The sequence below is a fragment of the Furipterus horrens genome, unplaced genomic scaffold (assembly GCF_987537825.1).
Source record: "Furipterus horrens unplaced genomic scaffold, mFurHor1.1.pri manual_scaffold_9, whole genome shotgun sequence".
In the NCBI taxonomy this organism is placed as follows: domain Eukaryota; kingdom Metazoa; phylum Chordata; class Mammalia; order Chiroptera; family Furipteridae; genus Furipterus; species Furipterus horrens.
Window position 1 is genome coordinate 10,090,788 of NW_028327179.1, and position 15,603 is coordinate 10,106,390.

General features: G+C 44.5%; 1 protein-coding gene across 1 annotated transcript in view; it reads right to left on the reverse strand.

Moving 5' to 3' along the window:
* WIPF3 (WAS/WASL interacting protein family member 3) overlaps window positions 1–15,603 on the reverse strand; it is a 67,083-nt gene that overhangs the window by 38,517 nt on the left and 12,963 nt on the right. The window contains exon 2 of the mRNA XM_090287063.1: window positions 9,456–9,605. Coding sequence (XP_090143189.1) covers window positions 9,456–9,548 — 93 coding nt within the window. The 5' untranslated portion in view covers window positions 9,549–9,605. The remainder of the gene's footprint in view (window positions 1–9,455; window positions 9,606–15,603) is intronic.

The following is a 15,603-nucleotide window of genomic DNA, read 5'->3' on the forward strand; positions in this document are numbered from 1 at the left end:
ACACCCATGCCCTTGGTCTGTCAGTCTCAGGTCTGGTTACTTGCCCAGTTGGTTCCTGGTCCCTGAAGTAACAGTGGCTGCCGCTGACTAAGCTGGCACTGGGTAAACACAGCTTCTGTGGTTATTTTATTAGATCCTCACAATGACCCCACGATTCATGCTTTCAACACATATGTTGCCACCTGCCTGTGACATGCCGGGCACTGCCCAGGTGCAGAGGATGCACAGTGAGCAAAACAGACAACAATCCCCCCCCCGGCCACAGAGCTTCTGCTCTCAGGGCAGTGTGTGCAAGGAGGTGGTGATTATTATTCCCATTTACAGGTCAGGAAACTGAGGCTCGGAGGGACTCATCAATGAGTTTGACATCAAATGGCACAGCAGGGGTCCTAATTCATAGGACTTGACAGCCCACATGATTTTGCTTTGAATACACATCATTGCGTGGTCCCTACTGAACATGCAGTGTGGCATAGTGAGCGCTGAGCAGATGGCAGGGGTGGGGGGGGGGACACAGTGTGCTTTAATTTACTCCTTTGTGTTTTAAATATGGTGCATGCTCTGCACACAGGATTCTGCTTTCACTAGCTTGACATCATGGTCCAACTCCTCAATGGCGAACAGACCTCATGAAATGGAAATTGATTGCGACCACGCATGAAAGGGGTATGGTATACTGTATTGCTTTCCCTGATTTTTAAATGTCTTTATGTAAAGCAAAGATACAAGGTCTCGTCTCTTTGAAAACAATTATGACATATTGGAATGGGAAGGGCTGAGCCAAAGGGCCTTTCATGGATTTTAAAATAATACCTGGGTGTTAACTTCAGCTGTCCCTAAATTTGTTACTTCTGATAGAATGGCATTTGGTTCATAAAATCTTCTCTCTGAAACTTGAACGTGTGGGTGGTGTTCTGACAGGACCCAGGGTAGGACGTGTCTGGCTTTCCGGGCTCAGGCAGGTGGCAGACGTGATGTTGTGGCTCACAGTGGGTTTGCCTTGGGAAGTATAATCTCTTTGCTAAACTTACTAGTGCAGCCAGTAGTGTTAGGTACCGCGTGTGTGCCGTGTGCCCGGTGCTGACTTCGGCACAGGCTTGTGCCTCTGAGTCACTTGCTAACCGCTCACTGGCCCTAAGACGCATCTGTTCGGGGGAGGTCTCAAAGCACTGACACATATCCAGCACCTGAAGCTCAGAGAAGCAAGCTTAGGGACATGCAAAGTAACTCGTTCAAAGGACAGGAAGGCTCTTGAAAGGTGAGACTTCAAGGATCTCCTTGGCAGGAGACCCGTAATGACGAAGCAACGCAAAGTACCAAATTCTGGTCTGGGATTAACAGATTGTATTCTCAGAGCTCCCATGACTGAGCAGTGATCCAGGGCTAGTCCAGGCAACACCAGATTCAGGTTCTCATCTCTTCAGAGGCAGACACTGGCTAATTCTGGGCAGCAAAAGCTCAGTGACTATGCATGACGGCTTGGTCAAGGTTATAGACAGTCTGCGGTCACTGTCCCCACTGTGCCCAGCGTCACTAGCAGCAGAGATCCCAGTTTTTTCCAAGCCCATAAACAGCCCAGCTGTAAACCGAAGACAAAACTGACTCCCTTGGCATTGCATCTGCTTCTGTGATGCTGACTCTGTGCTGTTAAACCATGTGTTTTCCTCAGAGGGCAACTTGCAAAATGTTTTTTTTTTCTATTAAAGAGGAGAAAATAAAAACAACTTAAAAGGGAGAAAAAAAAAAAACAATAAGCAAGTGGGGATAAATGATAAAACCTTAAAGGAAAAAAAGAAAGAAAGAAAGAAAAGAGCGATCTTACCAGAAGGCCCCGGGGACACAGGAAGAAATCTCAGTGTGAGGGGGGATGCCATTGACTTCCTGGCATTTCGATTCAAGGGGTGGGGACAAGGTCTACAGGAAAAGATGGTGGGGTTTGGTGGTTCATAATAGGGCCACTGGCACTGTTCTGCCAGCATTCAAACCATGGCTTTGTCAGTGTCTAGCTGCGTGATCCAGGGCAAGTCACTCCCCGCTCTGTGCCTCTGCTCATCCATGACAAGACAGTAACAGTCCCTGCTTCAAAGGGGAACGGTGAGGACTAATTCACTTCCGAGCTGAGCACTTAGAACGGTGCACAGCATGCAGTAAGCACCGCATAAGCGTTCGACGCGAGAGCCCTGCACCAGTACCTTTTCCTCCACCTGTACACACATTCGGTTGAAAGCAGTAGAGCACAGAGCAGGTGCATCCTCAGAGATTCCGGGGAGGGACCAGCCTCCACCACTCCTGGCTGTGTGACACGGGACACCCTAGTAACGAACTTCCCTGTGCCTCAGTTTCCTCATGTGTAAGATGGCTCTGTTCATGCCCACGTCATGGCAGTGTTGTAAATAGGAATTGAGATAATCCACGTGTAGTGCTCAGCACAATGGCGGTACACAATCGCTATTCGGCGGGTGCCTGCAATTTATCATCGGATTGTCTTATATGATCCACTTTGGCCAGTCAGTAAACCATCATGCCTTTTTCATTGTGAAAACCCTTCCCTCTAATTATAAAAAAAAAAAAAAAAAAAAAAAAAAAAGCTCTGTGTAGGTATTTGAGAGAACAGAGGATCATACAAAAAAGAAAACAGAAATCCCCCATCCCCCCGCCTCTAGATAACCAGTGGACGTTAGAGGTGCTCCATTTCCCTTAGTCTTTATCAGCGAGCACAAGCGAGCATGCGCACACGGTGCCGATTCGCTTTCTCTAGCTGGGACCACGCTCCCTATATGCAGCCTTTTTTCATGTCACGCTACGTGTCTTTTCATTAAACAGTCTAGGAAACATGACTTCTACTGTCTGTCAAGCCCCCACTGCAGAGATGTGTTTGTGTTTCGAGGGTCCCAGTGCCCCTACCCCCTTGCTTAGAGCTTTATCTAGGGTCTGAGCTGAATAGCTAATTGCCAGCAGCAACCTGACGTGGGTAGGTTTTTCTCTTCCATGGCAAGAAGGGAAAGAAAAGTTTGGGGGAAGGAGTACATGGCCCCGAAGATCCCCGTTCCAAATCAAGGTGGCCCTCCTAAGTACGCCAGTGTCTATATGGGGAGACCACCCTGGGGCAGCAGGACATTCACAGGCAGCTTGCTAGGAATCGTCACACTGGAGAACGGGCGCGTCAGTGTAAATGACAGCGTTGGTTAGCGGTCGTTGCTAGAGCCCCTGAGGTCCTCACGCACTGCCTTTGGCCTCACACCGCCCAGCACCTTCCGCCACCCCCACCCCCCACCCCCGCTCAGACGCGGAGCCACAGTGGTTCATGTTCCCGGGCTTCTATGAAATTTGATAAAGGCCTTTCTTTATCAAGCGCTGGCAGGCTTCTCTTGCCAAGTCCCGGGCATGAGGAGCGCACAGTGTGCCGCCAGCACGCCCCTGCGAGCCTTCTCCTCTTTGTTCCTGCGGCCCCTCCCACCTCCCATCTGTGAAAAAGAAACACGTTTAAATAGCGTCCTGAATGGCCCTTTGGAAGCGTGAGTGGCAGCTCCTGCCACACCTCTCGCTGGTTCTTCACTGAAGCAGAGTGACTGCTTGCAGGTGCAAGCCGGGCAAACGAGAGAGGGAGAATTAAGTTTTTTAATTGACCTGAAGACAAAGGTGTAGTTTTGCAAATGTTAAGCAGAGAACAAATATAATACTATATATCCTAATGGCTTGGCCTAATGCAAAAGCCTTCTTCTGTCTCAGTGGCCACTGTCAACCCTGGGTAAATGTCCCTGATCCCTTATTAGCGATGCTAATCAAAGCACCAGCATTTGGGAGAATCTAAGTGAGTGACAGTATTTAAGATTTTTAAGCCTCTCATTATTCCAAATGCACCAATAAACATGCAAATTACCTTTCCCAGAATGCAGGGTAATATGCAATTCTACTAAGCTCCCTTCCACCTAGCACCCCTTCACCCCCATGTTCTCTTTTAAACCTCAGCAAACACACAACTCTGAAAAAGGCTCTCATGGGATTCCAGATACCATGCCATTTTACACGTTTTCTTTCACAGATTGACATGTATTTGTATGCCACACGAGCTCCTGCCTCCTAGACAGTGGGAAAACCTTCCAGCATAAGCCACCACTGATATTTCCTGACACTTTGGAAAGTCTACCTTGCCCATGAATCATGCAATCCTCAGACTATAAGGAGAAACATTATCTCATTGAGTTGCGTGAATGCAAAGACTCTGGCAAACAGTAAGGAGGGAACAGCCAGGGGTAACAATATGCTCTTCATTGTCATTTCCCTTAAACATTTTTAACCTTGACCCTGCCCTGATGAGGCAGGCAGACATAAATACACAGCACCATGATGTCTTCCTACTTAGAAATTTTGCTTTTCGTGGTAAATAAATAGTTATCAAGCCAGTTTCCCTTTTGTTTTTAAATAAACAATGGTTTCCTCCTTAGGATGTTTGAGTTTGAACAGCAAGATTAAAAAATAATGCTACAAACACTTACAAATCTACTTTTTAAATAAGCTCATGCTATGGTCATGCCCTTGCCGTAAGGCTTGGCCTGGGCAACCCAACTCCAAAGACTGTATCAGCTGGTCAGAGGCATACGTATTTCCCTCCTCTTGTGAACAAAGTGTTGCGTGACTAGGACGAGAAAACAAATCTCAGACTATCAAAAAGTTTATTCTCTCATCTTGGACATGACCAAGGGGTCAAAGCAGACTTGAATACAAAAGTTCAGTAAAATTCTGCTGCATTTCAAAAATCAAACCCATTGTATTTTTTTCTTTAGATTTTTAAAAGACTTACAGCCTGTAACCAAAGCAACAGTAATAATTTAATTATAAGTGGACCAAGGCACCATGCAGGCCACTTTTATATTGGTATTGGATTTTAAGCGGATGAGAAACAGAGGAGAGCTCAAAAGGCAAGGGAATTAGGGGGCAGGAAAACAGTGAAACAAGGTGGTGAGGACTGTCTGGGTTTGAGCCTGCCCCAAACATCAGCAGGTGCTGCTGGCCTTTCTTCTGGTTTACTCCCACGTTCTTAGAAAAAGAAAAGATGCTCAATAGAGAGGAGATGGAGACCAGGATAGGAGGGGCAGGCAGGGGACAGGCGAGGGGTAGAAGGAGGAAACCAAAGAACTTTTAGCCCTGGTCTAAGCCCCAAATCTTCCAGAGGTAAGGTGAAGCCCGGTCAGATGATCAGACATGTCACACAAAATTCTCTCCCCTTGCAAAGATGACATATAGTAAAATCTGCCATGCTGATGCATGAGCATAGATGTTTCAAGTCCTGAACACTGGTTATGAAGAAGTTTAACTCCATTTCTGAGCCCTGTTTACACAGATATTCATTTACGTATTCATTCATTCATTCATTCATTCATTCATTCATTCAATGAGTGGAGTGCTTGTTGTGAGTCAGGAACTAGGGACAGAAAAGACCACAAACCATAAAATATGGGCCCCAGTTCAATAAAAACAAATCTCAAAACTGTTAAATGCTATGAAGGTGGGGTTTCAATGTATGTCATAAACTCCAGGGTTGGGTGTGAGGAAGTGATGATCCAAGGGAGTGACATCTGAGCTGAGATGAGCAGAAAGTCTCTGGACAAACAGAACAGTTATGTTAAAGCCTTAAAGTGGGGGACACGAGGAGAGGGGCACAGGAGAGGTCTGAGAGGTGGGCAGGGGCCAGAGCATGTAGGTGGGGTGGGCTACGGTTCAGAGGGGGGTGGGAAGTCCTTGAAAAGTGATGTAAGGTAGGGACATGATCCGATGCAACATCATTGGCTGCCAGTGACGGAAGGAAGGCTGACTGAAGCCAGCTGTCTTGTAGGACAGGTGTTGGCACTGTCTCTGTAAAGGGCCAGACAGATATTTTAGGTGTTGTGGACCCCAGAGGTGAAATCATAGATTTTGCTAAGTATTGTATAACAACAACAACAACAACAACAGCACAAATTTTCATAAGATTTTTATTGATAAAATTCAAAATATAATAATAATAATAGAGAATAATTTTAAAATACAGGTGACAAGAATAGAATTTTTTTGGGGGGGATAACAAGGTGTTTAACTGGTGTTCTGCCATTACCATAAAAGCGGCCTTAGACAATATGGAAATGAATGAGCACGGCTGAGGTCCAATAACACGTTATGAACTGAAATTTGAATTTCATTTGATTTTCATATGTCACAAAATGCTATTTTCTTTTGATTTCTTTCAACCATTTGATAATGTGAAAACCATTCTTAGTGTGCAGGCTACACAAATACTGGACTGGGCTCCAATCTAGTTTGCCAGTCTTGGGTGTAGAACATCCCACCTTTGGGATGTGTCTAAACGTTTGCTTATGAATACATTCATTTTTGTCAGATTAATACAGGGTAATGCTAGGTATTTCTTGTTGCCTCCCAGCAAAAGTCTTGCGATATAAGGTCATTTTTTGATAGGTAAGTTTGAGCCATTTTTAAATAATAATAATAATTATTATTATTATTATTATTGATCCTCATCCAAGTACATTTTTTTCCATTGCTTAGAGAAAGAGGAATGGGGGAAGGAAGAGAGGGAGAGAAAATCGATGTGAGAGAGAAACATGGACAGATGGCCTCTTGAATATGCCCTGACTAGGGACCAAGCCTGCCACCTGGGCATGTGCCCTGACTGGGAATCGAACCCACAACCTTTTGGTTCACAGGAGGACACTCCAACCAACCAAGCCACATGAACCAGGGCAGTTTGATCCATGTTAAAGCTACATTATCCGTTTGCAGTTAGAAGTAATTGTGGGTACTTGGAATTCTGTGAACATATCGTTCCCCTAAAACTTTTCACAAAGTGGTTTTAGCTTTTATAGATGAGCCTTGCTTAAGTTAATCATTACAATGGAAGTTACAAAATAATTTTGATATGATTTTTAATGTCTGTCTAGTATACCAATTGTGGATTACATAATCATTTATTTATTGAATTGCCCAGTATTAAAAATTTAGATTTTCTTTTCTTTCTTTCTTTTTTGTGGCTGCTATTACAAAGTAATGTTCTCATTAATATCCTATAGCTAACTATTTACATACATCTATGATTAGTTACTTAAAGAAAATTACTTAAGTGAAACTGGGTCATAGAGCACACCTATATTTTAAAGAGATTTGATCTATGTTAATAAGTTGTGTTTCAGGGAATTAGACCAATTTTTGCTCCCATTAAGAGTGCTTGGTTCCTAATAATCCAGACAATATTTTAAAAGTACCATTACCAAACTGACAGATAAAAATGGTTTTGCATTATTTTAATTCATATTTATTCAATTGTAGTGAGGTTGAAACATTTGTATTTCTTCTACTTCTTCATATCCTGTGCCTATTTTTCTATTTATCCTTTCCATATTAATCTGTAAGAGCTCTTTATACATTAAGGATGTTAATTCTTTGCCTTAAATATGCATTGTAAATATTTTTCCAAGACTGTAGAAAAATATGTTTTTTAAAATATTAAAATTTACATGTCTATTTTTATCCTAAATAGATCTGTTCCTCCATGAGAAAGATGGAAGAAAAAAAGGAACAGGGAAAGAATGCAAAAAATAACCAAATGTAGAATTATATATAGTTACTATGAGCTTAAGCATCTTTCAAAAAAAAAAATTCCCTAATGAAATAAAAAATTTTATCAGAATTAAAAATTCTCTTCTGATCTTTGCTATTTATTACATATATTATATGGCTGATTTCATTGTGTTTTAAATCCATCATTCCATGTCTACTTTTCATAATCAGCACAATTATAAGTGTAACTTTTAATTACCACTATGGCATAATGCATTTTTTAATTAATATATTATAACACATTTTTCATTTAATGCTCATAAACCATTTAAGATCTAATTTTTAACTAGAATAAAGAGCATTGCTGAGCACATCCTTGGAGAAATTCTTTTTGGTTCCTTTAGAGTTAATTCTTAAATCAGTCTCAGAAATAAAACTACTGGATTACCAGGAGAAAAAGTATGATATATTCAGGTCCATTGTCTTCTGCCAGAGAACACTCCAGACTCATTCACCATTGAGTCCCAGGTATTTGTGTGTTACAAGCAATGTTTTATAAAAAGGGCTTATTTCCCCAAATCCCCAATAACAGGGGTTTGGATAAGTTTACCTATTCTGGCTAAGTTTATGGGTGTATTGTGATATTTGGAGTGATGGCAAATTGCACTTCTTGGTACTAGCAAGTCCATGTAAGATCCATATGACACTGTCACGTATCTTTCCTTTACTTATAAACTGTCCATCTCCTTTATCCCGTGCAGGGTCAAGTTCATCAGTAGAACTTCAATACTCCTCCTACTCTTTCTATATACTGGTCAGAGAGCTTTCAGATGTAGTTCGGCTCATGCGTTCTCTTTCCCCTCTTTTCAAGGGCAAACAAGTTTCAGGCAGGTCTAGGTCTCTGGGACTTCAGATAGGGTCTGCATGCAAAGGTAACGTCACAGAGGGTGACAGCCCAGGCACACCTGCCCTCTCACCACAACCTGTGGCCATGCACTGGGGCCTCGGGCCCTCCTGTCATTGCTAGCCCCTCCCCCCACTCCCCGCTGTGCTCTGCTTGTGTCTCCCAAACATCCCAGGAGAGGAATGCACAGCGGGGAGGTGGCAGGTGAGGCTCCATTCCTGGGCTCCATTCAGCTGGCTTGGCTCATATCACCCCTATCTTTCATCTCCCACTGAAAACAGGGGACCTCTCTATCTGATGCGAGACATCCTGCAATGCACAGAACAGCCCTCCACGGCAAGAATTATCTGGTCCCAAATGTCAGTGGTGCCAAGGCTGAGAATTCCTGTGCTAAAGCTGAATGAACAACCACCCTCTGTGCCTCTCCTTCTAAGCCCAAACCCAGCTATTCAACCGAGAGAGTATCCGGCAACACAAACTGAAGGAGGCGGCATTCAGTCTGCTGTCAATAGGGACGTTTCATTTAGAGATTTATATTGCACCGTGGCGTTTCGTATGACACTTCTCTGACTGTGGCCCAGCACCAGGCAACTGAAGCCCAGGCTATCGTTCTCACCATCCAATTACACACTGGAACTTGACTTTGCCTCATTGGCTGTGCACTTCAGCACAGCCTCCTGTCGGAGGTTCCCAGGCAGATGGAAGGGTTGATTAGGGGGACTCAGGAAGCCTGTATCGAGCGGCAGCATTTAGAAGAGGAATTATGTAGCCATCTGTAGACAGATGACACTGAGATTGAGGGTGGGGGCTGCCGGGGAAGAGATAGAGAAATAACTGGCCAGCCTCTTTTGGAATCAGAGCCTGGAGCGACCACAGCCAACAATCTAAGATGCCACCAGTCATAGGGGAGCTACATGGCTCTGAACATTTAAAACCTTTTGCTCAAGTGTATTCAAAGTAGCTTATGCTGGACAGTAAAATCAGACAGAAAAACAGATCTTACCGGGGGTGCTGATGGTGGGGGAGGGGGAGGAGCTCCCAGAGGTGGGGGAGGTGGAGGCAGAGGAGGAGGTGGTGGTGGCGGTGGTACTGGCATATGTCACAGCGTTGGTGTCTCTTGCTTGTGAATGGTCCCAAGAGAATGGTTTCTGCTCTAAAAAGGAGAAGAGATCATTTTAAATGTGGATGTCAGTTAATACATGCCATGCAGACATATGGATATTCCAGTTTCATTCATTCATTCTTTCTTTCATTCATTTGTTCATTAAATAAATACCGAGTGTCCACAGTGAGGTAGGCATCATCCCAAGTGCTGGGGTCTGAAAGACTAGCCAAACTGGGAGAGAACTGGGTGATGAAACTGATAAAACGTAGCTATTTGTGTATCAAAACTAATAGAATATATAAATAGCAACAGCTCATGCAGGCTGAAAAAATAATAATATTCACCAGAGTCCACAGCACAACTACAGTAAAATCAGGCAGCGATCCAGAGGGTAGTACAATAGATACTTCTTCGAGGTAATGTCAGTGGCGTTTATTACATGAGCTAATACACTTAATAATGTAGGTCAGACAAAGCTGGTATTTTCCTGGTTGAAGGCTAAAGCAAGTTGGATGTGAGCCCACAACTTAGTTGGAACAAATATAAATGATCAGTTAATTGTATTTAAGCACTTTATTTCATAGAAGGTGTAGAGTGATCCTGCATTCAGTAGCAAAAATAATCACAGTCAACAATTTACAGTAGGAACTAAAGGCTTGGCTGAAGTATTAATAGAATGAGAGAAAATACATAGTCTATACATTTCCTCACTACATGAGGATTTCATCTTTTAGCAAAGGCAGATGAGAGGAGACAGACCTGCTTTCCTTGGTGATGTACTGGAGATTAGAAGCGTAATTTTCAAAAGCTAAATGTTTTCTATTTAAGGGTTTTACCATTTACCTAAGGAAAAATGACCATAGAGACCTGACTGGGTGGCTCAGTTGGTTGGAGCGTCATCCCGTACACCAAAAGGTCACGGGTTTGATTCCCAGTCAGGGAGCATACAGCAGGCAACTGATAGATGTTTCTCTGCCTCTCTCTCTCTCTGTTTCTCTCCCTTCCTCTTTATCTAAAATTGATAAACATATCCTTGAGTGAGGACTTTTAAAAGAATGACCATAGGGAGTAACCTCATGGAGAACTGTGGCAGAGCTATTCACGGAACCCCTCAGCACACAGCTAGGTAATATTTCCCAGCCTCCTTCGCAGTTAGTTGCAACCGTGTGACTGAGCTCTGGCCGACAGGAAGAAGGCAGAAGCGATGTGCTCCACCTGTAGACTGGCCCGTAAAGACCTACCCACAACCAATTTCTGTCTCTTCCTCCATCCACTGGCTGGAAGCAAAGGTCCTAGCCATGGGCAGAGCCAAACGATGTCAGGAACCTGGGTTCCTGACTCACTTTTTAAAGATCATCTGCCAAACATCGGATTGGACCTTAAACACCTGAAAAATAAATGTCTACTGCGTAAAGCCATGAACAGTTTGGATTAATTTGTTATAGGCATTCCTTTTTAACCTACCTAACACAGGAACTGAAGAGAATACAGTCCTTGCGTAGCTATGTTTTATAAAGTTGCCACAAATGCTGAGTTAGCAAATCCTGAACCATTGTTCGTAGGAGATTCAGCATTAGGTTGCTGTGAACATCTGGTTACAAGATTTTTGTCCCCCCATTAATACATACCCTTGTTTTACGTGTGTTTCTTCTTAAAGATGCCTTATTTTTATATATTGTTGACACATTAACATTGAACTCATGCCCATAGCCCTGCACCTCGTGATGGAACAAAACTTATCTGATATACGCACTTTCTCCACCAGGCAGATCACAGCCTTTCTGCACTCAGGAACCCCAGGCAGAACTTGAACATGACCTTGGAAACAGTGCAATCACCAACAGTAAGCACAACAATTTGAAAAACGTGGCGCTAAACAGAATGTGTAAAGGATATTAGCTGACATCACGGGAGCTGAAACAAGGACGCAGATGTCCCTTTGTGGGGCCTCAGCTGGGAATATCTGTGTGGAATCACTCAAGTTTCTCCCCACTTCGTACATGCCTTCAAATGGCCACGGAAGTGCCTGTGAGTAGTGACTTTGGGGTTACAAGTAAAGTCCAGGGAGTGGGTGACTTGCGACCGATGGGGTTCACGAATAAGGTGGACTGACTAGAATTTTTGAACCCCCTCCATGTGCTCAGCACTGTACCAGGTACTTATAATCCACTCTTTTAGTTAATCGTCTCAACAGCTCATTGGCAGACACTGACATTTCCATATGACAGGTCCCCAATGCCTGCCTGTCTCACAGAGGTTATGCAGCTCCTACTAAATTTCATAAAGCCCACCAATGCTGAGTTAAAGCCCTGGCCTTTTTGATCCCAGACCTCATTGCTTCATTCAGGCCATAGTACTTCTCTGCTTCCATTCTGCGAAGATTTAAAAATATACCCGAGACCCTCCAGTAAAAGGGACCTCATCCACGGAAGTATAATTCTTCTACTTTGCCCTCCCTCTGTTTAGTCAGCCTCCTCTCTCCCACCTCAGCTATCCTCAGAAATCTGAGAAGGATGAGATACCACTGGGCTTCTGTCTTGCTGAAATCATAGGAATGATTTTTCAAACTCTAAGATTAAAGGATATTTTTATATGCGGCACTTGATGTCTGTGAAGGCTTTTTCCTGACAGGGATAATAAGTCAGCAATTACCGAGAGAAGAATTTGTTAAAATCCGACAGTCAAGAAGAATGCAGAGCTCCAGGAAGTCACAGGCTGTACCCAGGAACTCCCTGATGCTTTGTGCTTTCCCAATACATGGAAAAAGGGTTATTTTGCTCTGTAATGTATGAAAAAAAAGTGCTTAGGGTAAAAAAGCCAGATTCTCAAAGGCTTTCATGTTTTCTCCCGATGCGTGAAATAACTCTGAAAACCAGTGTGGAGATGCAGGTTAGGCATCCTTGCACCGTCAGAGGGTGGTGAGGGGGACAGAATTAACACTGCCACTACGTGAGACCCCAAATACAGGGGACAGTGCTGGACTTTGAGTCAGACAGACCTGGGTTCTACTTCTGCCTCTGCTTTTTCCTGCCCGTGTGGCCTTGGTCAGGGCACTTGACTTCAGTGGGTCTCATCTTCTTTATTTGAAAAATAGCTGTAATGCTTAATTCTTAGTTTGTTCTCAGGATTAACACCAAGACTGTCTACGAAGAGCAGGATACAGGTCCTGACGCACAGCAGACACTGGGTTGGGAGGCTGTATTTATCATTACTCCACCACCACCACCTCCACGTCCACAAATAACTCTCATACAAGGTGGAAGAAGCTACGTGCCCAGGAACGATGCGGAGCGCCAGGGGACGTAGTCATTATAAACTCAAGCCCGCGGAGGCGAGGAACTGGAAATAAGTGTTTGGTAGAAGCTGTGCGTCTGTCAGCAGGTGAGACTGTGGCACCAGGCGTCTGTCCTAGTTAGGAGCGGCAGTGGGACAGTGTACGCCGCATTGCGGATACAGGTGTGAAGAGGAAACGGCTGGAATCGCCCAGGGGCTTCAGGGGCACTGAACTCCTCTGCCAATGTCTCCTTCCCTGGGTAGGTGTGGACATCTGTCCTGCTGTCGTCACCCCGCCATCTTTTGAACACTTCATGCCTCAGGAACTTCTCAAGAGTCCTGCCTCCTCCACCCAGAAGCAGGATCTCCTTTTCCCAGCATCCCTTGCAGGCAGGGAAGTGACTTGTGAGCATGGGCTCAGAGGTGACAGGGGATGGGCAAGGCGTGGAGGGGCCTTCAGTAACAGGAGGGATGGCCTGGGTCTGCAGCAGGCTTCCCCTCAGCTCTGGCTGAGCGTGGCAACCAGTGGGAATGCAAGCCCAGCACTGGCCAGATTGTTCCATATCCCCCCAAAGACCCCAAATCCAGATTTCCATGCGAAATCCAGTTGTGAAAAGTGGGTAACTAATTCAAAAGCGTTTTGAAACAAACAAAAAATACAGTATGGTGCCAGGTGGGTACTGGAAATATCATGGAGAACATTCTGTAAAGTATATGATTGTCTAACCACTAAGCTGTGCACCTGAAACCAATACAACATAAACTTGAAAATAAACTGTGAAAAAAGAAAGAAAGAGAGCGGACCGACAGAATATGTCTGCAGGTCGCACAGAACTCACAGACTACCGTCAAGCAAATTCTTTACCAGGAGCTGGTGGGGGAGGGGCAGGGGAAGGGGGGGGAGAGCTCATGGCTACTTGGGGTAGGTGATGAACTCTCCCTCCTCCCCTCTGCCCTGCTTTCCCCCCATCCCCCATCAGTCTGTTTGTACCCATTCAGGGACAGATGTGGACTGGGCTTGCCTAGCTTGTTAATATAAAAAGTTACAACTGAGCTTGGTGCGTTCTTACAGAGAGAAATAACTGGTAGTAAGCAATTTTACGTACTAGTCGCTCTTCTCATACTTTTCTTCCCAAGAGTCGTCTGTCAGATCACAGCTGTTCACAAACAGAAAATGTGCCTAATTAAAAAATATGACAAGGATTACCACCACTGTTGGGCAAAAGCATCTTTTGCTGGTTCTAAAAATACCTTTCAATAGGAATCTGAAATGAAGGTTCTCCATACCCTCATAATGTTTTCACACTGTCCCACTGTGCCTCTTGTTTCTTTGGCTATGAAATCAGGGAAAAGAACAGAGATTTCTCACCTCTGAGCTAAGAAAGGCAAGGAGCCCCAGGAGAAAGCCCATTTCTCACTTAAGTTCTCAGCAGGGTCCTGCCACGCTACAGATCAGTCTTTTATTTATCAAAGGTGCCCTGTAGCCAGGAATTCAACCCACAAGCCCATGAACATACAAGGCACAAATGAAAAGGTTCTCAAAAAGCATGTGGCAAAATTGCCAAAGCTGTAAGCAAAATAATAAAGAATGTTTAAAAAAACAAACAAAACTTCTCTACAGGTGATGATGAAAATGACTTAGGAGTGGTCACTTCCTGAGGTCACCTCCTATTCGCTGATGAATCAGATCAGAATTTTTTGTGTCCAGTCCTCTCCTGAGACTAACCTCCCACCTGTAAGATCTCAAGCCCCAGGACGGTGCTTTACAAGCTAAGTGGAAGTTGCTACTCTCACTCTCCTCAGTGGTATCAAGTCCTGGAAATATTGAGCCTTTCCAGTGGTGGGGGCGTGTTGGCAGAAAAGCAGGGGACTGGTTAGGGGGAAATACAAAGCACAGGATAAAAAGTCCTTGATGTTTGTATTGTAGCGAATAGTAAGTAAGTCAGCTCAGACAGAGCCCTTAGGATATGTTGTTAGAGGTTTCCATCTATGAACCTATTTAAGCCCCCAACACTCCGACCAGATGGATACTATTACTATCTCCATTCCTCAGATGAGGAAACTGAGGCACAGAGAGGTTAAGAAAGTTACCCAAAGTCAGACGCGAAGCAGTGGAGGAGCTGGCGTTCAAACAAACGCAGGTTCTGGGTCACTAGGTCTGGGGTGGGGCCTGAGATTCTGCATTCCTGACAAACGTCCAGGTGAGGGCCACTGCTGGTCCTGGGACCACACTCTGGGCAGCTCTAGAATGTGGAAGCTTGTACAAAAGGCAGTCTCCACCCCAGACCTGAATCAGAATCCTTTTCTTCTTTTTTTTTCAGGGAAGAGGACTTGAAATTTATTAAGGTCACAAGCACCAGTGCCTCTCATAGTCAGCATTCCTGAGCCATTCACGGCCCCTCCTTTGCAGCCTGGGAGCTCCAGGTCCTCACCTGCAGAAGGCGGGGCAGAACGGTAGGGAGGGAGCATGGAGTACAGGGTCCTTGAGGCAGTTACATGAAAAGGCCTCCAGTGACTTCCACCAAAGCCCTGTGATGTACCACTACCATCAGATGCCAAGAATGCGGCCACATCTGCCACATCCTCAGGCTTCCGCAAGTGACCCATGAATCAGAATCCTTAGGAGGATCTATCTTATCAACACGTGATTTTTTTGTCCTCTAAAGTTTGAAAAGACCTGTTCTAATTCTGCGATGATGAAACTCTCTGCCCCATACAGTCTGAAATTATGTCCTCTACTGAAAAGGCCCCCTTTTTTTTGTAGACTCAAATC